Raw genomic sequence first — 23933 nt, forward strand, 5'->3', positions numbered from 1 at the left:
TGTACGAGGAAGATAATAGTGAAAATTTGAAAATATTGAAAGTAATCAAATTAGGTATTGAAGTTTAAGAAATTATAATGAATATATTAAACAAAACGACGTATTATGGTGGGTTAGGGTACCTAAGTTTATATACCCTTACGGGTATATTCGGTTTTCCATATATATATATATATATATATATATATATATATATATATATATATATATATATATATATATATATATATATATATATATATATATATATATATATATATATATATATATATATATATGGAAAACTGAATATACCCTTAAGGGTATATAAGCTTAGGTACCCAAACTCACAATACTATGTTGTTTTGTATCATATGTGTACATTGTAATTGTCCAATGTTTTTATAATTCAACTTCTAACTTGATTTACTTCTAAGATTTTTATAAATTTCACATTTATCTTCCTATTACATAATTTTCATTTTAAACTCTAATATACATAGCCTAATAGGTGTTCGGCAAAAAGAAGTGATATAAGAGGAAAACAATAGTGAAATTTCGAAAATCTTCAAAGTAATTCAAGTTTAAGTTGAAGTTTAATAACATTATAATGAATATATCAAACAAAACAACTAATTATATTGAGTTTGGGTATCTAAGCTTATATACCCTTAATGGTATATTCACTTTTCCCATATATATATATATATATATATATATGCGCACACACGCACACACTAGGTTTACACCCGTGCAAAGCGGCAACGACAATTACTACTATTTCGATGAATGACTTTTATATTTAGAAAATGTTATTTAAATGTTTCAATGACTATAAATTTTCCGGATGATATGTTAGAAAAATTATATACCCAACCTTTGGGCAAACATAATGCCCACGTTAAAAAAAATAATTAAATATTTTCGTTGATTATTTTTTACTATAATTAGTTTTGTTCTTAAAAAAGATAAGTGGTTTGTACATAACAAATTTGTACATTAAAGTTTTCAAGCATATACCTTTTAAATTTCAAAAAAAAAGTTAAATATGTTTTAATATATATATATATATATATATATATATATATATATATATATATATAGACACACTAAATGTCTGTCCGTACAAAACAGCGACAATAATAGTTTTTTTAACGAATAGTTTGTTATGGGGAAATAATTTATTAAAATTTATTATTAGTTATTATGTAATTAAAAATTAAAACTTTTAAATAAAATATTTGTGTGTATACATTATATTTATTATAATAAATGAAGGTTTTTTTGCCAGTTGCCATATTCTCATTTAATTTGCCACATGTAATTTTATGGTAATTTAAACTAATTTTTATTCCACTTGTTATTTTATGGTTTTTCTATTTTATTAAATATCAAATATTATTTAAATAAATCTAATAATAAATGCATATCAATTTCATTAATGGATTTTCCTTCTAATTTTAAAAATACTAAATTAAAGTTTTATTAATTTTTTTTATTTATTTATTTAAATTATTTGTTTAAATTTAAAAAAGAAAAAAAAACATTTTAATTTTTATAATTCAATATTTTTCTTGCTTTTTTTATAAATTCAAACTTCTCAAATATTTTGAATTTTATATTAATTTTTTTTAAATAAACAGTTTATATTATATGTTTATACTTCTAATATAAATTAATTAATATTGGCTTATAAAGCAAAAATTGACTAAATATATATGAAAAATAATAACTAATTATCCTGTAAAAAATTCAGATGCTTAACTTTATCCGTGTTATTTTTGTAGTTATCTTTTTTTAAATGGGCTAATGCCGTTTAGGACGGATAAGAACAGAGAATCGATCATTCACGTCTCTTATAAAATTCGTGTGCTAATTAGCTGCTCATCAAAGTCTCAAATCAATTAATCATCTCTCTCCCTCTCCTCTCCCTATCTTATTTCCTCTCTCTAGAAATATCTGTCTTTTAAATTATTTTTGTTTGGCTCATGATTCAAAAGATTGACGAATCACAGCGTTTTGCTTCACATGCTGGCTAACATACAAAAACTTTCGAAGATCGAAGTTGCAGAGGAGAAAGAAAAATGCATCATTAAGAAAGTTTGAAGATTCTGTTTAATTTATATGAATCTTAAGCGGTCAAAAGAGGGATAAGTTCATTAAAGAGTGTAATTATGTAAGTATATGCTTATTTCATTTCGGTGTGTATTAATTTTCTTCTGATTTCAAGTGATTTGAAGTTTAAACTGGTGTTTTTGCTTGAATAGTGCTGATTTCGGAGATTCATGGAGAATAATGTTGATATCGAAAGTGAAGGAGGAGAGAAGTTGGAGACAAATGGATCGATTTTTGAGGAAAGGGATATGATACGAGAGCCATTGCTTTTGAAGAGCAGAGTCAATACGACGTCGCAGATTGCCATCGTTGGTGCTAACATTTGTCCAATCGAGTCTCTTGATTACGAGTAATTCGTCACTCTCGCTGTTCGTATTTAATGATTTCTATTTATAACCAAGTCCTGCATACACAGACTACGTTTAAAAGAATATTAAAAAGCGATAACAAAGTAAAGCTACTTTTCAGAGTTTTAAGCTTTTTTCCTCATCGATTTGTTTTACTTTTTGGACTTTCGATTTCAGAAGTGAAGGATTGCTTTTGGGAAAAAGCCGATTTAAGTTATATGATTAGCATGTTCATTAGGTTGACCTTGAGATTCACCTTCTTTTTTAATTGAATGAACATGTTATGAAAAGAACATGAATGAATTATAAATAAAAACACTAAATCTTGCGATCTTATCCAAATCAATCAAGATTTTTTTTGAATACGATAACCGGAAATTTTGAAACAATAAACTTGATCCACAATTTCTGCAGGATTGTGGAAAATGATCTGTTTAAGCAAGATTGGAGATCCAGGAAGAAGGTGCAGATATTTCAATATGTTGTGTTGAAGTGGACACTTGTACTTCTTATAGGAATAGCTACAGGGCTTGTTGCCTTTTTCAATAACATTGCAGTGGAGAACATTGCTGGTTTCAAGCTTCTTCTCACTGGCAATCTTATGCTTAAGCAAAAGTAAGCCTAAAACCTTGTCAACCTTTTGCTGTTATGTATTAACTAAACTTTCTGTAGAGTTTATTTAGAAATTGGTTTTCATACTTATGAATTTGACTATATTGTAAATACAGTTATTATCAGGCATTTGCTGCATTAGCTGGTTGTAACGTGTTGCTTGCAACTTGTGCTGGTGTTCTTTGTGCCTATGTTGCCCCTGCAGCAGCTGGTTCTGGTATACCTGAGGTTAAAGCTTATCTCAATGGTGTTGATGCCCATTCTATTCTTGCTCCAAGCACCCTCTTTGTAAAGGTTTGTATCATATGCACAATAATATGGTTTCTCTCAATCTCTCTTTTTCATTTTTTTTTTTAGTTATAGAAAGAAAATTTTCAAAAGTAGAATGATGATATAATAAGATTGTTTTGATCAGATATTTGGATCAATCTTTGGAGTTGCTGCTGGATTTGTTGTGGGAAAAGAAGGGCCCATGGTTCACACTGGGGCTTGCATAGCCAACTTATTAGGTCAAGGAGGTTCACGAAAGTACCATTTAACATGGAAATGGCTCAGATACTTCAAAAATGATAGAGACCGAAGGGATTTAATCACCTGTGGTGCTGCTGCGGGTGTAGCCGCTGCTTTCCGGGCCCCAGTTGGTGGTGTCCTCTTTGCCCTTGAAGAAGCTGCCTCATGGTATTAAATCATTTTCGGTTGTTTCTTTTATTTCTATCAAGTCCTTTATCCCTAAAGCAGTGAATGAGTAATGATATATGTCTGAATAAACCGTTTGAATGAGACTAAATGACCAATTTAGTCCAAAAAACAAATTTCACAATAGGCATTCTATATAGATCAAGTAAAAAAGAAACAACCATGTATACCTGTTTAGATCCATTAAGCTCAATAAGTAAAAAAGAAAGTACCCTTTATTTTTTTTGCTTATGGAATATTTAAATCTTATTTCTAATTATCTTGTAGGTGGAGGAGTGCTCTTCTATGGAGAACTTTTTTCACTACTGCTGTAGTAGCTGTGGTTTTGAAGTCTTTAATAGAATACTGTAAAAACGAAGAGTGTGGATTATTCGGTGATGGAGGTCTAATCATGTTCAATATCAATAATTCGGTTCCTGCTTACAACACTATTGATCTTTTAGCCATTATTCTACTTGGAGTCATCGGGGGTATTTTCGGAAGTATCTATAATTATCTCGTCGACAAGGTCTTGCGTACTTATAGCATCATCAACGAGTAAACCCCTCATCATTTTCTTTTCTTCTTTATTAATATAATAACATACATTTTTATGATCTTGATACTTGATTCGTGATGTAAATTACAGGAAAGGTCCTGCTTTTAGGGTGCTTTTGGTAATTATCATTTCAATTTTGACTTCTTGTTGTGCATTTGGTATCCCATGGCTTGCAAAATGCATCCCGTGTCCCCCTAATGTAGGTGAAGAATGTCCGACAAAAGGACGAACCGGAAGCTACAAAAGCTTCCAATGTCCCGCGGGTCACTACAATGATCTCGCTTCACTTCTACTCACAACAAACGATGATGCCATTCGTAATCTCTTTAGTTCTCTTAATACAAACGAATTCCGCCTCACAAGCCTTCTACTCTTCTTCGTTGCAATGTACTTCCTCGGAATCATAACCTACGGAATCGCGATTCCGTCCGGTCTCTTCATTCCGGTCATCCTCGCCGGAGCTTCATACGGCCGCCTCGTCGGCCGCCTCCTCTCCCCGATCGCGAACCTCGACGTCGGCCTCTTCGCTCTGCTCGGTGCCGCCTCGTTCCTTGGCGGGACCATGAGAATGACTGTCTCGTTATGCGTGATCCTTCTAGAACTCACCAACAATCTGCTAATGCTTCCGTTAATGATGCTTGTACTTCTCATTTCAAAAACCGTAGCCGACTGTTTCAACAAAGGCGTATACGACCAAATCGTGATAATGAAAGGCTTACCGTTTCTCGAAGCGCACGCGGAACCCTACATGCGGCATTTAGTTGCCGGAGACGTCGTTTCCGGCCCATTAATCACGTTTTCTGGGGTCGAAAAGGTTGAAAACGTAGTCCATTCGTTAAGGATGACGTCACATAACGGTTTTCCGGTGATCGATGAGCCGCCGTTGACCGATGCACCGGAGTTGTGCGGGCTTGTGTTGCGGTCTCATTTGCTTGTTTTGCTTAGCGGGAAGTTGTTTACGAAACATAGGCGGTTGAGTGGGGCCGAGACGTTGAAAAGGTATCATGCGTTTGATTTTGCGAAAGCGGGGTCCGGGAAAGGGCTTAAGCTTGAGGATTTGGAGATAAGTCCGGAAGAAATGGAGATGTATGTTGATTTGCATCCGATTACAAATACATCTCCGTATACGGTTGTGGAGACTATGTCTTTGGCTAAAGCTGCGGTTGCTTTTAGAGAACTCGGGCTTCGACATTTGTGTGTAGTGCCAAAAACTCCCGGGGTAAGCTTTCCTACTTTTTTATGGGTAAATTACATTTTTGGTCCCTTGAGTGTATTTCGTTTATTTTGTTACCTTTTTAGTCTCTGCTGCAAGTAAAATGACTATTCTTTTTGGACCAAAATTGCAAAGATAAACTAAACTCAGGGACCAAAAATAGTCATTTTACTTGTAATGGGACCAAAAACATTACAAGAGAACATTTTTTAGGATCAAATTTGCAAAAATCAGCTGAACTTTGGGACTAATAATAATAAATACGGTGTGATGATGTTTGCAGAGGCCACCGATAGTTGGTATCTTGACACGACATGATTTCATGCCGGAGCACATTTTGGGACTCTACCCACACATCGACCCACACAAATAGATGAAAGGGCAATATAGTCAAATCATGAGCTACCCTACCACCATACTAAGGTGATATTGTGGATTATGAATTTCAGCAAATGCTGAGGTTAAAAATGTATTTATGGTCCGAGGATGTTGTGATTCTTTAATGAAGTGCAAAAATAAGCGTATTTGGCAGTTTCTTTGTTCGTTTGTATTTTATTTTCTTTGGTTTGAAAGTGTTTTTGAGGGAGGAAAGGAAAGGAGAAGTGTAGAGTATTCTTTGAGGTTTTATTTGCTGTAATATTATGAAAATGAACAGAAACTTGATCTTATTCATATGTTAATATGTTATGCAAAGTGTCTTCTTGTAAGTTGGAACTTTCATATGTTGGGTTTTTTATTTGGCCTTTTTCTAATATTTTGTAATGATTAAACTTTGGCATATAAGCTACAAAACCAATAGTTATATAGAAAGTACTTTCGAACCTTTCACATCAATTCAAATATTTGGTTTCTTTGTTATGTGTTTAATTGACCAAGTCAAAAGTTGAATCAGAATGACAAGTTGGGAAAGTTATTTCAAAAAAGACTAAAATGGTTGTTTTCCTTTGATTGACCAAAAAATTAACCAAAATTTATCATGTTTCGTAAAATTCAGCACGGACCAAGTTGAAACGCTAAATGCCAAACCATTAAGCCAAATTTTGAATATTTTCAGGTGTTTGGCAAAAAAAAATAAAAAAAATTGCTTATTAGCTTATAGCTTATAAACTAATAAGTTAGAGGGTATTAACTTATGAAAAAATGATTTATTAACGGTTTGTCATCATTATAAATTATTTTTATCGAAATATTTTTTTAGCTTATAGCGGTGTGGAACCGCAAATTGTTAAGGGACGTGATTCCTCGTATGTCAATATGCATTGCACAAAGGTATAAATACAAGGTTGACTTCTTGTGCCAAGTACATACAAGATATGTATAGAGCTAATGGGTCTATCAATACAATACAAGATACACTATATGGTCCACTAATAGCCCCCCACAGTTTGATCGGGAGGATAATTGTGTATATTCAATCTAAATTTGAAATCATTGAAGAGATGTGAGGGAAAACATTTGGTGAAGATGTCAGCGTACTGTGCAGAAGACAGAACATGGAAAACTCGAACGACACTACGAGCAACTAAGTCACACACGAAATTAATGTCAATCTCAATATATTTCATGCGTTGGTTTTGAACTGGATTCACAATCATGTAAACGGAACTGATATTGCCACAATAGAAAATAGTAGTTTTGGTTCACGAAGGAGGTTGTGAACCCAACATGTCTCGACGACCGCGTTAGCAACGTTACGATACTCCTCCTTGGCACTAGATCGAGAAATGACTCCCTGCCGTTTGGAAGACCATGAAATGAGTTGTCACCTAAAAATACACAACAGCCAGAGATCGAACGACGGGATACGAAACTAACGGGATACGGGACTAGGGATGTCAACGGGAGCGGAAATAGCTACCCCTGCCCCCGCCCCAAAATCAATTAATGCCCCCGCCCCCGAATCCCCCGTTTACATAGCCCCATATCCAGCCTTCGGATACCTTCATCACCCCCGATCCCGCCCCCGTTTTATAGGCTTAAAATTTATTTATTTATTTATTTATTTTGCTAAAAAAATTTGTTATATTTTGCTAAAAAATTTGTTATATTTTGGGCTAAAAATTATTTTTCATAACTTTAAAAACTTAAAATCTAGTTTTTTAACAACTAAATAATTAAAAATCCAACATTATAAATTCAACATTACAAAATGACAAATCCAACAAACCTACAAATATAAAATATGACAACTCCGACATTACAAAAAAAAGTACAACATATCCAAAATTATATGACCAAGTCTATGTTTTGGGGATATGTCTTTATGGGTTAAGCCCTTGCACTATTAAGCATTATGTACTTGGTTTGAACCTTTTTGGGTAGTCTCAATGGATAAAGTTGGAAACTTTATCCTTCTGAACCTTGCAGGGATTAGATATGAGCTTTGGAGCTCTTGGAATCGGAGAAAACAACTTATTGTATTAGGTTGTTGAATCTCGGGCAAACACGATGTGTTTGCAAGCCAACACAACGTGTTGGCTGGGTTGGCTGGGGTTTTCCTATTATCTGGATGTCGACGGAACACAACGTGTTTGGTCAACATGAGTTGTTGACTTTGACCTTGACCATAAGTTTAATCAGGGTTGACCATGGGTTATGTTGGGCCATGTTTGGGCCTTAGTATTAGGCTGTTGAATCTCGGGCAAACACGATGTGTTTGCAAGCCAACACAACGTGTTGGCTGGGGTTTTCCCTATTATCTGGATGCCGACGGAACACAACGTGTTTGGTCAACATGAGTTGTTGACTTTGACCTTGACCAGAAGTTTAATCAGGGTTGACCATGGGTTATGTTGGGCCATGTTTGGGCCTTAGTCTTGGCCAAGCTAGCTAAAGGGTAAAATGGTCTTTTACCCTAAGTGTGGAGTGATGATATTGATTCAATTCCAATTATTAATTGGGTGTTATTGGTTATTGATAATTTGGGAAATCGTCATACTAGCTGTCAGGGATTATCAATGTGATTCAACAGTGCGAGGTGAGTCTCCTCACTATTCTATGAGTCGAAGGCACCAATGTCGGTCATATTAATTTATGTATTGTAGGAAGACCAAGGGGTGTCCCTTGGCATTTCTATGAAAGACTGGAGGTGGCTCCTGGAAAATCTGTATGCAATACCAAAGTGTGGACTATGATAGTTAAGTTGATAAGTAGTTTTAGATTGTATGTTAGTTGTCTTTGTGATGCTTGCATAGAAGACCAGGAGGTGGCTCCTGACACTTGTCTGTAAGACCCATGGTTTTGGCCCCCAACCTGGCAAGGAAGACCATCATTCAGCTCGTGACATAATGACAAGACTATGGTTGGCACATAACATCTCCCATCGTATGTTTGATAGGAATGATATGTATGGCTTGTATGTTATATATATATGGTATGTGGTATTGGGGGAACTGGCAAAGCTTTGTGCTTATAGTGATTGTTTATGGTTTTAGTTACTTCTGGTTCAAAAGGAAGGGATCGACTTGATCGTAGCACATGCACCTATATTTTCCGTAACTTTAAGATTTTGGGACTGTACTCTGATAATTGTTTTATTTGAAAAACTTCTAAATGTTTGATTAAATAATTAAATAAGTGTTTTGATTATATTAAAAATGGAAAACTTATCCTGTGATTTTCGAGATGTTACACTATAAATTTTACAATTCATGTTGTTACACAAAGACTATTTATATAATTATGCAGATTAAAAACATAAGGACCATTAATGTAATATTTGCATTTAGTAGACACATTGGACTATTTCTATAGTCATACTATTATACCACGACCATTTCTATAATTTGTTTTACACTATTACACAAAAAGTCATTGTAAATTTACTATCAAAGGAGTATTTTTGTAAATTTTATTTTTCAAATAGTTATTGTAATTTTATTATTACACAACGATCATTTTCATAGTTTTGAAAATTTAAATATATATATATATATATATATATATATATATATATATATATATATATATATATATATATATATATATATATATATATATATATATATATATATATATATATCGTTGTGATGTAATATTAATATCCTCTCTAACCCATCTCCATTTTAATACTCAGACGTAGTAAAACTATAACAAATAATATTTTATTTCCAATCTTATTTCAATTTTAACTTCATATTTTACTTCAAAAAGTATCAAGCTATTTTATTTAACTTTTAAAAATCATCAAAAAAGACATTTCAACTTATATATATATATATATATATATATATATATATATATATATATATATATATATATATATATATAATTTTCTTATCATTTTGATACATAAATAATAAAATTTAAATTTTATAAGGGATTCGAAATCTTAAGAAGATAAGTATCATTACGTCATCGCCCTTTAACGAGATTCTTCTTAGCTAGGATAGAAAGAAAAAGCTTTAATGAACTGTGTTTTGTCTCCAATCTTTGCCTGATCTTGGAACCAACACTATATAACCTTACTCCGATCTTTGCCTAGTCTTGGAACCAACACTATATAACACTATATAGAGGTGAATGACCTAATATACATGCATATGCCTGAGAATCCATATGTAGGAGGTCGAACAACCACACTATCATCGGTAGAGGTTAGATCGTTGTATGTTGCCACTATCGGAGTCATCACGTGTTCTCATATTTGCATTGTTATCTCAGAACACTCTTTTCACAGGGCGATGAAACGTAGTCACACGTAACAACACTGCTTTATATTCAACTTGGTTGCTAGAGCACTGAACCATAATACGTCAAACATATGTTCTTTCTATATCATTTAAATAATAGTTAGTTAATCAAAACAAAGTAGAAATCGATAATATAATTTCATGTTTGAACTTGGAGTATTAGTATTTTTAGTCCAAATTGGAGTTAGAAATAAGACATATAATCGGAGATAATTTAAATCCATCATAAAATAAAAAATTAAAGTTTGGAATAAAATTAAATGCATATCATTCCACTAAAAGGGTAATACATTATTCGATTTGTACACATTTGGTCATTGAGTTTATTTTTTATCCATATTTACCCCTTGAGCTTGTTAAACTATACACATTCAGTTCTTATGGCTGGCTATTCTAGGATGACCGGTAAAAATGTCTTAATAGGGTAATATATTATTCACTTTGTACACATTTGGTCATTAATATTTTTGTACACATTTAGTCATTATTTTTCTGTTGTAATATATATATATATATATATATATATATATATATATATATATATATATATATATATATATATTCTAGGATGACCGGTAAAAATGTCTTAATAGGGTAATATATTATTCACTTTGTACACATTTGGTCATTAATATTTTTGTACACATTTAGTCATTATTTTTCTGTTGTAATATATATATATATATATATATATATATATACACACACACACACATTACATATTTGTTTTTGTACTCATTCAATACATATGAATGATTTTTTTAGGTTTTTTCTCATGAAATTTTACGTTGAACAATCATTAACTAAGTGTTTTAGGCTTTTGATAAGTCCATCGTGATCTCGACTACTTGGTTGCTTAGATCATGTGTTTTGAACGTCATAATTTTTTCATACTATCTTGGATTTTAACGGTCTTTATATCTATGCGTTTGTATTTTAGTCTACTATAACTTTCGTTTAGATTACTTCTGTTACAAAGTAATATATTTTTTACTTACGATCTTCATATCCATACGTTTTTTATGAATGTATGTATGAATGTTTTTTATAAAATCGTAAGTAAAACATATTATATTTTAACGATAGTAATTTTAACGAAAGTTATAGCAGACTTAAAAAACGAATACATGGATATAAAGATCGTTAAAATCAAATATCGTATGAAGAAGTTACGACGTTCGGAACACAAAACCTAAGCCAAACCACAATACCTATGCAAACAAACAGTCGAGGTTTCTCACGTTAGATGTCGTGAGAAAACCCTAAATAAATCATTCACAAGTACTAAATGGTACAAAAACAAAAATAGATTTATTTAGAAACAAAAAAATATATATATATTAATAACTAAATGTGTATAAAATGAGAAATATATTACCTTAATAAGTCATTTTTCCGGTTAACCTGGAGTAACCGGTCATAAGAACTGAATATATACAGTTTAACAAATTGAAAGGATAAATATAGACAAAAAAAAAAAAAGAATGATCAAATATATACAAATCAAAAAATATATTACTCATTTAAATCATTATCCTATAAAATTAATACCTACATTTTTTGGAAAGAAAAGGTATGAAATGAAAATTAGCAAAAATCCGGTGCCAAAAAGTGTAAAGAAACTCGAACTAATTTGTAATTTGGATGGTACAAAACTGCAATCAAAAAGGGCAGATCGTGTCCTTCCTCTGTTTTTACCAATTTGCATCCTCCTCTCTCTCATCCTTCTTCACAACCTCTCCTCCTTTTTTTAAATCTCAACTGAAACCCTAGAAAAATCATCACTGATTGTTGGATCTATCATTCTTCTCGATCGACTATCTAGGGTTTTGTACACTTTTTTACAACTTTTTTCTTGCCACCACCTCCAGATTCTTTGTTGGACTGCTTTATATACTCGATTCTACTTTTACTTGGCTTCGATCTCTTCCAGAATTTAGCTTGTTAGACTTGATAGATCAAAAATGGAAGCGATCGAAGAATTGGTTCAGCTGTCGGATTCGATGCGGCAGGCGGCGGCTTTACTTAATGATGAAGATGTTGACGAAAATTCTTCGTCGTCCTCAAGGCGTGGTTCCACATTTCTAAACGTTGTTGCTCTTGGCAATACGGTAAGTTCATTTTGTAGGAGAATTATGATTAAATCCCTGCAAAACCCAAGGTTTTTCTCTTTTGAGTTCTGAACAGTCGTTAGTTGTTTAATTGTGTTGATCGATTCACGGCATGGATCTGTGATCTGATTGTGTTAAGATCCCCAATTCTATCCATGTTAGGTTGATGTAATTGGAAATCATTTCTGAACCCTGGCTACTCCCAGTTGGGGTTGGCGTATTGGTCGGTAGACGGTAGTTATTATTATTTTTTTTTTAACAGCTGCCTACTTTAGTATATAGTCTGGATTTGCACCATACTTTAACGATTTAGGCTCGCTTGGAACAATTTGTTTGTTGCTCCCCAGTTGGACATCATTTTTGTTCAAATTTATGTAGCACGAGAAACCAATTAGGAGCAGCTTTTGTGTGTTCCAATTGGTGGGGTATCTTCTTCATTGGTACATGTCCACATATCCATTGAAGTTGATTTGGGTTATGATGGAGTATACATTAGATAACGCAAGACACTTGTATTCATGAAAGTGGATGCATTATAGGCGCAGGGTATTGATCCAAGTTAGGTGTTCACTAAACTATCTTAGATATTCTGTTTTCATGAATCTTAATGGGAAGGTTTGTTTTGGAGGCTAATGTCTAATCCTTTTAAGCTTAAACAATCGGCAAGGAATTTTGGAAGAGGAAAAGCCTGATTACATGGTCACCCATTTGACAAACTCGCTATGTAGTTTTTATTGTTTGTTCTTTAGTCTGATAGTGAACTTATGAATCAAGGTGGAGATCAAAATAGACTTCTGCTTGGTTGAATAATTTATTTCAGCATACCTGGTTTAACTAACTGCATCATGATCCATGTTTGTGGTGTGATTGTGTTGATCAGTTTTCTTTAGTGTCTTCGGTGTGCTTGCCGTAATCATCGTCCCTTTTTGTCCCATTTTTGTCCGTGTTTTTTATGAAGGTGTTGAGCAAATGGAAAATAAGAGTTGCAAGAACCATGCCATGTTAATTGAAAAATAAATAAAATATATTAGGTGTTTTCAATGGTGTTGATGTTTCAGTAATATATCCTATAGGATCTCTCATTCGAAAAGAAAAATGATACTCCAATTTGGAAGGTATTTGTCAAGCTTCCCATTCAAATCAATTAAAATTAATACATCATAAATATTTTATCTGGAATATATCGTACTGGACGTTACGCGTATTGCATTATAGTACATAAATGTTCAAATTATTTCTTCTCCCAGATTCTTGGAAATCTGTAATTAAACAAATTGTTCTTGTTTCAACAAAAGAATCATATGCATCTTCTATTGAAGAACCCTAACTCCTGGTCTGTATTCACTCTGAATTCATCCGAAGTAATTGAAGGATTCCTTTTGAATCATATAAAGTGGAATGCCATTTTCATATACGATTTAACTCTAATCCTGAATAGTTTCTAATCATTGACTAAACTTTGTTCAGGGTGCAGGTAAATCAGCAGTTTTGAACAGTTTGATCGGACATCCTGCTTTAGTAAGAACTTTCTTCTTCTCTTTTTAATTTACTTTCTAATTATTGTATTATCTCAAATGTTATTATTTACAACTTGAATTGTATTATGTCAACAATTACTTTCTAATCTTTACTTGTTATACAGCCAACTGGTGAAGGTGGTGCAACTCGTGCACCTATATGCATCGACTTAAAGAGAGATGAAAACTTAAGCAACAAGTCAATTGTACTGCAGATCGATAGTAAATCCCAACCAGTGTCTGCAAGTGAGCCCTAATTTCCATTCCTTTTCTATTGCTTTAAGGCTGTTGGATTTATTACAAAGGAGCTTCATAAGAATTGTATTTCCAATTAAGTTCATGAATTGGTAGTCCAGTGACACTAGTTTTAAATCCTTTCTTTTTGCTCCATTGTAGGTGCTCTGCGCCATTCTTTACAGGATAGACTTAGTAAGATATCAAGCAAGAGCCGTGATGAAATATATTTGAAGCTTAAAACGAGTACAGGTTAGTTTGAAAATGTTTTTTTTTTTTTTTTTTTTTTTTTTCTCTCTAAAGTGAACAAAATTATAACTTATAAAGACTAATATTTTGCTTTGTTAAGTACTCTGACATTGTTTGCATTTATTTGCCACTTAGCCTTGTGATTGAGTTATGGAAATAGATCTTTGGTGGACATATCTAATGGTGTAGTAACCCTCTGAATGTAGGAATTCTAGTGATATAAAATTGTAAATTTAAACAAATGTATCCTGATATAGATGATATGACCGATCATGGTAAGTTCTTTCATTGCTAAATACTTGATGATATGGTGTTACTTATTAAATAAAGGAACATTGCATTCTCCTAAAAATCAGTCTATTTTTAAACCCATTTATTTGTTGAATTTGCAGTTCATATCCTCATCATATTTGGAGTACTTAATATAATCTGTTCATTGTATATGTCATATTTTGACAACTTTATATTTTATATAATTTGTAACCATATTGAACAGCTATAATAGGTCTTGTTTTCCGTCTCATTTACAATACATATTCTTCTTCAGCTTTTTCTTTGAACTAGAAAGTACCATTAAAAAATAAATTTGTATGTTCTCTTTTCTGTGATTTCCCCTAACAGAATCTTATTGATTTGTAGCTCCTCCTCTGAAATTGATTGATTTGCCTGGTGTTGAGAAAGGGAATCTTGATGATTCATTGGTGCGTTGCTGTCAATTTTTTTTTTTTTTTGTTTTTTGTTTCAGACTTTCAGTATTTTATTAATCTCTTGCAATCATCATGTTTTTTGTAATACTTTTTTTGAATGAGATCTAATAACCTAGTATTCTTGCAGAGTGAATATGCTCAGCACAATGATGCGATTCTATTGGTTGTAATACCTGCTGCCCAGGCACCTGAAGTTGCATCTGCTAAAGCCCTCAGAATCGCAAAGGAATATGATGGAGAATGTGAGTTCTTACTCTCCTAATGTCATTTCATATATACATGTTTCAAGTTTTTGAGATTTTTTTTTTTCAGTTTATTTGTCACCTTCCTTAGCGCATTCACAATGCTTAACCCATTCAAAGAATTTTTACATTTGCCACATCTGCTTTCAACTAACTTCAATAATTAAAACCTATTATCGCAAACCTTTTCCAATGCATACACCCTTTCAAAAGTTTTTTATTTTTATTTTTTTATCCTCATCTATCTGAAATGTTGATACAACCCTTTCGTTTAATTTTTCGTTTTATGCACACATCATATTTTTGAAAACAAAAATCACTTCATGCTACCATTTAAATAAAAAAACATTTCATTGCATGATATTTGAAAATGTAGGTCTAAATATAATATGATTAGGGGGGTATAGTTAAAATAGATTAATTTTTATCTTGTATATCTAATCAAATGTTTATTCGTATTTTGGATATGTAATAAAATAGATTAGTTGGTCAAAAATTGATAGAGATTTTGTATTTTTGATGGAAATGTTTCTTTAATCTGTATATATGGTGACAGAGGTAACATGAAAATAAATAAATAAATGCAATAAGTGGTCAATCTGCAGTAAGCTGTTGAAATTTTTTCATAAAAAAGTCATTAAAGCCTTGAAATGGAAAGTGATATATATTTTTTTGTTTGATATAAGGTACAAGAACAATCGGTGTTATTAGCAAAGTAGACCAAGCATCTGCAGATCCCAAAGTTCTTGCTGCAGCTCAAGCACTTTTATTGGGTCAAGGGCCAAGAAGTGCAGCTGATATCCCATGGGTTGCTCTCATTGGTCAATCAGTTTCCATTGCTTCAGCACAATCCGGAAGTGTGGGTTCTGATAACTCATTAGAAACTGCTTGGAGGGCTGAAAGTGAAAGTTTGAAATCCATATTGACTGGAGCCCCTCAGAGCAAGCTTGGTAGATTAGCTTTGGTTGAGACATTAGCTCATCAAATCCGTAGCCGTATGAAGATCAGGCTTCCAAATCTTCTAACAGGGTATGATATTTTTTAGAAAGGATCCCCATCTTATCTTGTTTTTACCCTGTGTAGTCCAAAATTGAAGTCTTTTTCTGTTTTGGTTCTTATTTCAAGGTTTCGTATCGATTTTGATTCTAGTTCAAGGCTCCACGGACAAAAATCGATATGAAACCTTGAAATAAGGACCAAAATTGAAAAAAGTATGCAACTTTGGACTATAAATGGTAAAAATCAGAAAACACAGGGACCATTTTTATAATTTTCTCTGTTTTCTATTTCAGTTCTGTCGGTTCTCTATTAGATCAAGAAATTAAATGCAATGTGTGTACTATTTAACATGCAACTCCAAAAGAAAATTGGCTCATCGTCTTATCGAGTAGTATGCTACCAAAATAATAGACAAAGATTTATATGTATTTTCTAATTACTGGTTTCTACCAAGGGATCATGTGGGTTTGGAATGGAATGACAGATGAATGGGATAATGGAATAAGCAAGGAATTGGGATGAATCATTACATTCCATGATCTTTTTTGTTTGATCAATAGGAATGGAATGAGTTTTCTCTCAAATATGATCGTTTAGTTGTATGTAGATACAATTGATAGTCACTAAAATTACATAAATAAAAATAAAAAAACAATTATGGAATGAAAGGAATTACATTCTTTAAAGAAAAGAATACGTAATGCAACTAAAATCTTAAAACTTTAAAGAAAAGGATGTCACTAAAATTACATAAATAAAAATGGTTGTATTGAAGTTTTTCATCCTAGCCCATTATGGAATGAAAGGAATTACATTCTTTCAAGAATGGTCCATTTCATTCAATCAGACAGTACAAACAACTTTTTTTTTTTTTTTTTTTTTTCTTGGTTTCAACTTTCAATGGAATGAACCATTCCATTCCTTCCAAACTTTCAGCACTCCATCTTACAAAACTCTAGCTTTGTTTCTAGATATTACATTGATATCTTTCTTTCTTGTTGCTTTTGATAATTTGATACGAACATGATAATTAGCAACAGTTTCTTTTGTAACTTAGATACCGAGCTTTGTGTTTTTGTATTAGGCCTTTAAGTGAATTTCTTTCTTAAAACACGTGCAGGCTTCAGAGTAAATCTCAAATTGTGCAAGATGAATTGGTAAGGCTTGGAGAATCAATGGTTAGTAGTTCTGAAGGTACAAGGGCTTTGGCTTTGGAACTTTGTCGTGAATTTGAAGACAAGTTTCTTCAACACATTATGACTGGAGAGGTAATAAATAATTTATTTATAATCAAGATCTTGGAGTATACTTAAATTAAATTATTCAAATCAAAACTTGGGTAGTGTTTGATATGAAGGAATCGAGCAAGGATTGGAATGGTTCATTCGATTGTAATTAAGAAACTTTGTTTGTTTTGCCTAGCAGAATGGAATGAACAATTCTTGAAAGAATTGGATTCCTTCCATTTTGTTAATTTTCATTCCTTATTTTTTTGAAAGAGCAAATTTTCATTCCTTAGTCTGTGGAGTTGAATGAAAATTTGCAATATAACCCATTTTGTTCATGCAACTTTTTAGTGACACATCTTTTGGGAATTTTCATTAATTTAATTAAATAGCAATTTAACATTTTTTGAAAATAACTAAACGATTTTAATATATGTATACCATGTTTTGGTTTTAATATGCATTTATTATATTTACTTTTCGTAAATAAATATATTTTAATTACAATTTAAATAATGTATGGGCCAGAGTTAAAATTTTACATTGTATTTACATATAACTAGGGTGATATTACCCCCGCAATCATAGTCTGTAAATTTTCTATTAGCAGGGATCATCTTGTAATTTTTGTAGACACATGGACTGCTTCTGTGATAAAATCTGCACATGTACCTTTTCTGTAAATTACAGTGACAGTTTTTATAATTTATTTTCTACACAAGGACCAAGCCTGTCGATATACATAAATGTTGTGGCCAAAGTTTGAAAGACAAAAAGTATACTATTCATTTGTGAATCGTAATTTTAGATATAGTAAGAATATAAAAGTAAATTTTAAAAATCAGCTAAATAGTGTGTATATAAAAATTTTCAGGGTAGCGGTTGGAAAGTGGTGGCAAGTTTTGAGGGTAACTTTCCTAACAGGATCAAGCAACTTCCTCTAGACAAACATTTTGATATAAATAATGTGAAGAGGGTATGAAATGTAGTTTGTTAAAATTTTAATTCATAAATTTATCTCTTATTCCTCTATGATGACAACGGAATTGGTTGTATCAGATTGTGTTGGAGGCAGATGGTTATCAACCTTATCTTATATCTCCTGAAAAAGGACTGCGATCTTTAATAAAAATAGTATTAGAGCTTGCCAAAGAGCCCTCACGTCTTTGTGTTGATGAGGTAATAACATTTTTTACCCTTTTTTCTTTTTCCCATAATTACATGATTTTATGCCATTATGTAATCTGTTTCAATGATTACAGGTTCATCGCGTGCTTGTGGATATAGTTTCTGCATCAGCAAATGCCACACCTGGGCTTGGAAGATATCCTCCTTTTAAGAGAGAGGTGATTAGAATTTTCTTAGTTTTGGCATTTGCCTTTTTAAATATAACTTATTTATCTATTGTTTAATTAGGTTATTGCAATTGCTACTACTGCTTTGGAGGGTTTTAAGAATGATGCAAAGAAGATGGTGGTTGCACTTGTTGACATGGAGAGGGTTTTTGTTCCACCTCAGCATTTCATTCGTTTGGTTCAGAGAAGGTATGCTCATAATCTTTTTATTTTTTGTATTATAGCATCTTACTTCTATGACTTTCCGTTACAACCTTGTATTTTCATTTTGTTTTATTAAGACATTGTATCTTGAAAATGACACTCAATTACAGCATTGTACTCTCACTTTTATGTTTTGTGCGAAGGATTATTTTATTAACAGTATACTTTAGATTATACTCAACAATGGCGTGAATGAAAATGATATCTTATGTTGAATATAATTTCTTAACAGGATGGATAGACAGCGACGAGAAGAAGAGATCAAGAACAGATCTTCCAAGAAGGCTGTGGATGCTGAACAGTCCTTACTAAATAGGGTAAGCATTTTTGGGTCCTTAATTTTCACAAAATGTTTTTTCTGGCAATTCACATGTGGACATCTTTTTCTACTGTGGGTTTTTTGTGTGCTTACTGGATCTGTCTATTTTTGATGTTTTATTTAGGCAAGTAGTCCTCAAACAGGAGGCAACTTAAAATCAATGAAGGATGGCAAGCAAGACAAGGATGCACAAGAGGGGCCCGCCTTAAAGACTGCAGGACCTGAGGGGGAGATAACAGCAGGTTTGTTGTATTTGAAGCTACTTTAACCATAGCTTCAGTTTATTCCATTTTTTTATATATGAATATGACAAATAATATCTACCCTAATAATGTTTGGGTGTGCTTTTTTGTTTAATCGTAATGAAATTGAGATAAAGATGTTAAAATCTAATATTTTTTCTTTTTCTAGGGATGTGTGCCTTTGGTTTTCTCTGAAAAGTTATTGGACACGTCACTGTTATATCTGTAACTTTTGTGCTCTTTGTGGACAGGATATTTGTTGAAGAAAAGTTCAAAATCCAATGGATGGAGTAGAAAGTGGTTTGTTTTAAATGAGAAAACTGGGAAGGTTAGTAATATGATATGGGAATTTTAATAGAAATTTAGTGTACCAAAGATTATATGTTCTTTTTAATTGTTAAATCACCTGTTGAAATTTTACAATTTCTCTAATATTCGACTGGGATTTTTTGAAAATATGAAGGACGTGCACTGCTTTCAATTATAAATTCTTGTTTTGGGATGTTACTTATATATATATTTTATACTTTAAACAAACTATGATTTGTAATTGGTTTCAAGATGCTTTCTATTGGATATGGTTTAATCCTTAGACCTTTTTTTTTTGCAGCTTGGATACACTAAAAAACAAGAAGAGAGAAATTTCCGTGGGGTGATTACTTTGGAGGTATGTATTAGCATTCATAATCCGAGAATTAATATTTATATTTTAAATAGTTTTATAATCTTTATTCCACATTGAGTCCGTACCAAAACACAAACATCAAATATGAAAACACTTTGAAATTTGAATCAGTGGTTTCGAACATAATATTCACTTTAACTCTTAATTTTTTTGCTTGTTATATAATTATATTTCAAAACTTGCTTAGATTTTCGGCTATCAAGAAATAGCAATGCACTTTCATTTTTATTTGCGTGTGATAGCATTCTACTTCCATTTCTATCCATTATGCATTCTACTTTCATTTGTTTTCTTATTAAGGCATTCTAGTTTAAAATGCTTACCTATTTATACTTGAAACTTTTTTTTTCTTACCAAGACTTCACACTTAAAAAAAACAAAAATTGTTTTGTATTTAAATAACTTTGATATTCTTGGGTAGATTTTCACAATACAACGATGTAATAGGAAGATATGCAAAGTAAGATTCTATAAATAATAAACAAATCCATGAAAGTATGTTGTTATTTCTTCCATTTAACCCTCGATCTATAGAACTGTCTCTCTGGATTATTTAACAGATAACTGTGGCTTGTTAATTAATGGCTTATGAGCAAATATAACACGGTTGAATTTCACATTATGTTAAATTCTGAAAATGCCCTCATTCAACCTGTGATATTTCAGGAATGCAATATAGAAGAAATGGAAGAGGAAGAACCCCCAGCCCCATCCAAGAAGGATAAAAAATCAAAGGTGGTGGAAGAAAAGGCACCCAGCCTAGCATTCAAGATAACAAGCAAGGTTGCATACAAGACTGTTTTAAAAGGTGATCCATTCCACAATTTATTATTTTTTTTTGGTTTATTTAAAAAAAAAAAAAAAGGATTTTACTTATGCTAACGTCAAGCTTAAATGATTCCACATCACAGCTCACAGTGCTGTCGTGTTAAAGGCTGAGAATGTTGCAGAAAAAGTTGAGTGGTTAAACAAATTAAGAGTTGTTGTTGGAGCCAAAGGTGGTCAAGTGATTATGAGAGCTGATGGCCCTCCCATTCGCCATAGTCAATCAGAGGGTTCTCTTGTGAGTTAGAATTTTATCAACAAATAGCAATGTATTTGTTTATTAATGCATCGTTCTTTCATTTGTACTTATGAAAAATCTACCAATTATAGCATCATAACTGGGTAGATTTTGCAAAGTACAATGTCTTAGTGAGAAAAAAATTGGAACTACAATGCTGTAATAAAACAGAAGATTGCTATTTATTTATTTATTTAACTGAGTAGCTGTTAAATTTTAGGATTCAATGGTGAGAAAACCAGCAGATCCAGAGGAAGAACTTCGTTGGATGGCTCAGGAAGTACGTGGTTATGTTGAAGCTGTTTTGAACAGCCTTGCAGCAAATGTCCCAAAGGTAATCAATCAATCAATCATCCTCTACATCTGCTTCCATAGTCTCTCTCGTTTGTCTCCCAATAACTTCACTTTTTTTTTTTTTTTTTGCAGGCAGTTGTTCTTTGCCAAGTAGAAAAAGCCAAAGAAGACATGCTCAATAAGCTCTACAGTTCCATAAGGTTAGCTCCTGAGTGTGTTTGACCACCACCATTTGAGTCATGTGGGATGGGGGGACAAATATTAGCCCGCCCAAAATGGTGGACAGATAGATTGTTAGTGAGTTAAAAAGTAGAATTTTTTGTCCCTTCCAAAAAGGTAGGACATGTGGGATGGGGGGACAAAAGTTGCAATTTTCTGTCCCACCCAAAAAGGTATGACATTGACATGTGTATAAAAGAATAAAAAGATGATTGAAATTTTTGTTGGTTTAATAATAGCTCGCAGACTACACCAAGGATAGAAGAGCTTCTTCAAGAAGATGGAAACGTGAAGCGCAAAAGGGACAAAATTCAAAAGCAATCCTCTCTCCTCTCCAAACTCACCAGACAACTCAGCATTCATGACAACCGAGCTGCTGCAGCCTCCAACATGTCAAACGGTAGTCCTGCAGGTAATAACCAAACAGATATATGTATAGACTTATTATTAATTTTATTTGTGTAGTAATATTTTTTGAACATGATTTATTCAGAGAGTCCAAGAACCAGTGGGCCATCGACAGGTGATGACTGGAGATCTGCTTTTGATTCTGCTGCCAATGGGCCCACTGATCCGTCCAGGTTCGGGTCCAATGGTCACAGTCGCAGGAACAGTGACCCAAGCCAGAACGGTGATGTTGACTCTGGGAGCCGCCGCACCCCGAACCGGTTGCCACCAGCGCCACCTGGCTCCGGCTCCAGCTCCAGCTCCGGTTATAGGTTTTAGCTTTTGAATATTAGTTAAAAAAAAAAATGAAATTGAAATTGAATTTGGAGGCAATTGTTGTTTTGGTATTGGTATGTTTTGTAGAGTTGGTACACGTGTTTTGTAGATATATGACTGACTGACAGACAGACAGCACAAGGAAGATTGTTTTGCACTTTGGTTTATCATGTATTAGTTTCTGGATTGAGGTGTCATGTGTGTGTGTGTGTGTTTGTTTTTCGTTTGTTTTTGTTTTTGTTTTTGTATACATAAACATAAACGTAAGACAGGCCTGGCCTCATACATGTAATGCTCATAATTTTGAGAAACCGATATCGGATTCTGTCACTGTCACGTAGCTGTTCTTTTGGAATTATTATTATTTATTTGTTTATTTTTAATGTTGAGAAATGTTTGTTATGCTTGAATTTTAATTACACCAGGCTTAACGTATTTTTTTATTTTTAGTGTGTAATGTAGAATTTAGAGTGGGATTGGAGATGAACTACTATATATTCTTTTTCACTCCAAAGATAAAGAGTATAAAAATAAAATTTGGTTCCAAAGCTTTTAGGCGTCGTGTTTCTTTTTTTCTTTCCTCTCACAGTCTCACTTCCATCATCTCAACCCATGATAAAATGAAATTCTACAACTGCCAACCACAAATCGTTCCACTCCTGACCACTTGAGTCAAATGGTCATGTGGTTGAAGAAAGAACCACATATTTTCCTTATCAGCTTTCTTTTGCTCTTGTTTTTCCTTGAACCACGTCGAATCGTACTGTAATAGTGCCATTTTCTTTTGCTTGGTAGATTCTGTAATATGCAATTTATCAGCTCAGTATGGTTTTTGTCCTCCGATTCTTCATTGTTTGTATAGGCGAGGCCAACGATTTCAATGGCCAGTTCTGTTATTTTGGGAGCCTGAGGATGTGGGTGCCGTTTTCTTCCATTTTGGTCTGTTTGGATGGAGGAGGGGCATTCTCACATATTAATTCAACGGTTAACCATTTCATGAGTAATTTTAAAATATCCAACTCCCCTCGTGTGGAAAAAACTTTATGCTTAAAGAGTTTGCGATACTCACATTGTATCGAATTTCAAATATCCAACTTTGCTCTTCTGTCTACGCCTATTCAACTTTTGGTTGTAGATGCAGTTGAAATTGTTAGCCTTCACCTTCAGATCTTTCCATTTGGAGTTCACTTGATGTCTAGAATGATCCGACCCCTGTTGTTGTTTGAAGTTTTCCAGAACTCACTCCCAAAAAGATTATGATCTTTGGTGATATCCACTTCTTGTCCTTCTAAAACATCGATCTAAGCCTTTGTCAATGCTGCTTCTTCCTTTTATGGACCATTTTTTAGACTT

At 32.9% G+C, this 23933-nt stretch overlaps 2 protein-coding genes across 2 annotated transcripts; both read left to right on the plus strand.

Annotated features, from left to right (window-relative positions):
* Positions 1-1849: 1849 nt before the first annotated feature.
* LOC145014451 (chloride channel protein CLC-c-like) lies at positions 1850-6207 on the plus strand. Its single transcript, XM_078972820.1, has 8 exons — positions 1850-2155; positions 2247-2443; positions 2856-3056; positions 3170-3347; positions 3469-3731; positions 4017-4286; positions 4378-5506; positions 5784-6207. Exons 2-8 carry the CDS (start codon positions 2265-2267, stop codon positions 5871-5873), a joined length of 2310 nt encoding a protein of 769 aa, XP_078828946.1. The 5' UTR covers positions 1850-2155; positions 2247-2264; the 3' UTR covers positions 5874-6207.
* A 5651-nt stretch (positions 6208-11858) lies between these two features.
* On the plus strand, positions 11859-22916 carry LOC145014244 (dynamin-2B-like). Its single transcript, XM_078972623.1, has 22 exons — positions 11859-12302; positions 13770-13820; positions 13945-14065; positions 14216-14305; positions 14942-15003; positions 15137-15251; positions 15938-16280; positions 17371-17518; positions 18351-18452; positions 18536-18655; positions 18739-18822; positions 18893-19020; positions 19268-19352; positions 19479-19596; positions 19848-19924; positions 20207-20263; positions 20948-21089; positions 21193-21344; positions 21565-21678; positions 21771-21838; positions 22097-22269; positions 22351-22916. The coding sequence occupies exons 1-22, from the start codon at positions 12156-12158 to the stop codon at positions 22581-22583; spliced, it is 2730 nt and encodes a 909-aa protein (XP_078828749.1). The 5' UTR covers positions 11859-12155; the 3' UTR covers positions 22584-22916.
* The last annotated feature ends 1017 nt before the right edge of the window (positions 22917-23933 follow it).

The sequence above is a fragment of the Lactuca saligna genome, chromosome 9 (assembly GCF_052625555.1).
Source record: "Lactuca saligna cultivar CGN05327 chromosome 9, ASM5262555v1, whole genome shotgun sequence".
In the NCBI taxonomy this organism is placed as follows: Eukaryota; Viridiplantae; Streptophyta; class Magnoliopsida; order Asterales; family Asteraceae; genus Lactuca; species Lactuca saligna.

Coding starts and splice junctions, on each gene's coding strand:
- LOC145014451 (XM_078972820.1), top strand. CDS start 2,265: ATGGAGAATAATGTTGATATCGAAAGTGAAGGAGGAGAGAAGTTGGAG. Junction 4,287..4,377: donor ACTTATAGCATCATCAACGA/GTAAACCCCTCA, acceptor TGTAAATTACAG/GAAAGGTCCTGCTTTTAGGG. Junction 5,507..5,783: donor TAGTGCCAAAAACTCCCGGG/GTAAGCTTTCCT, acceptor TGATGTTTGCAG/AGGCCACCGATAGTTGGTAT.
- LOC145014244 (XM_078972623.1), top strand. CDS start 12,156: ATGGAAGCGATCGAAGAATTGGTTCAGCTGTCGGATTCGATGCGGCAG. Junction 18,453..18,535: donor ATATAAATAATGTGAAGAGG/GTATGAAATGTA, acceptor TGGTTGTATCAG/ATTGTGTTGGAGGCAGATGG. Junction 20,264..20,947: donor GTGGGGTGATTACTTTGGAG/GTATGTATTAGC, acceptor GTGATATTTCAG/GAATGCAATATAGAAGAAAT.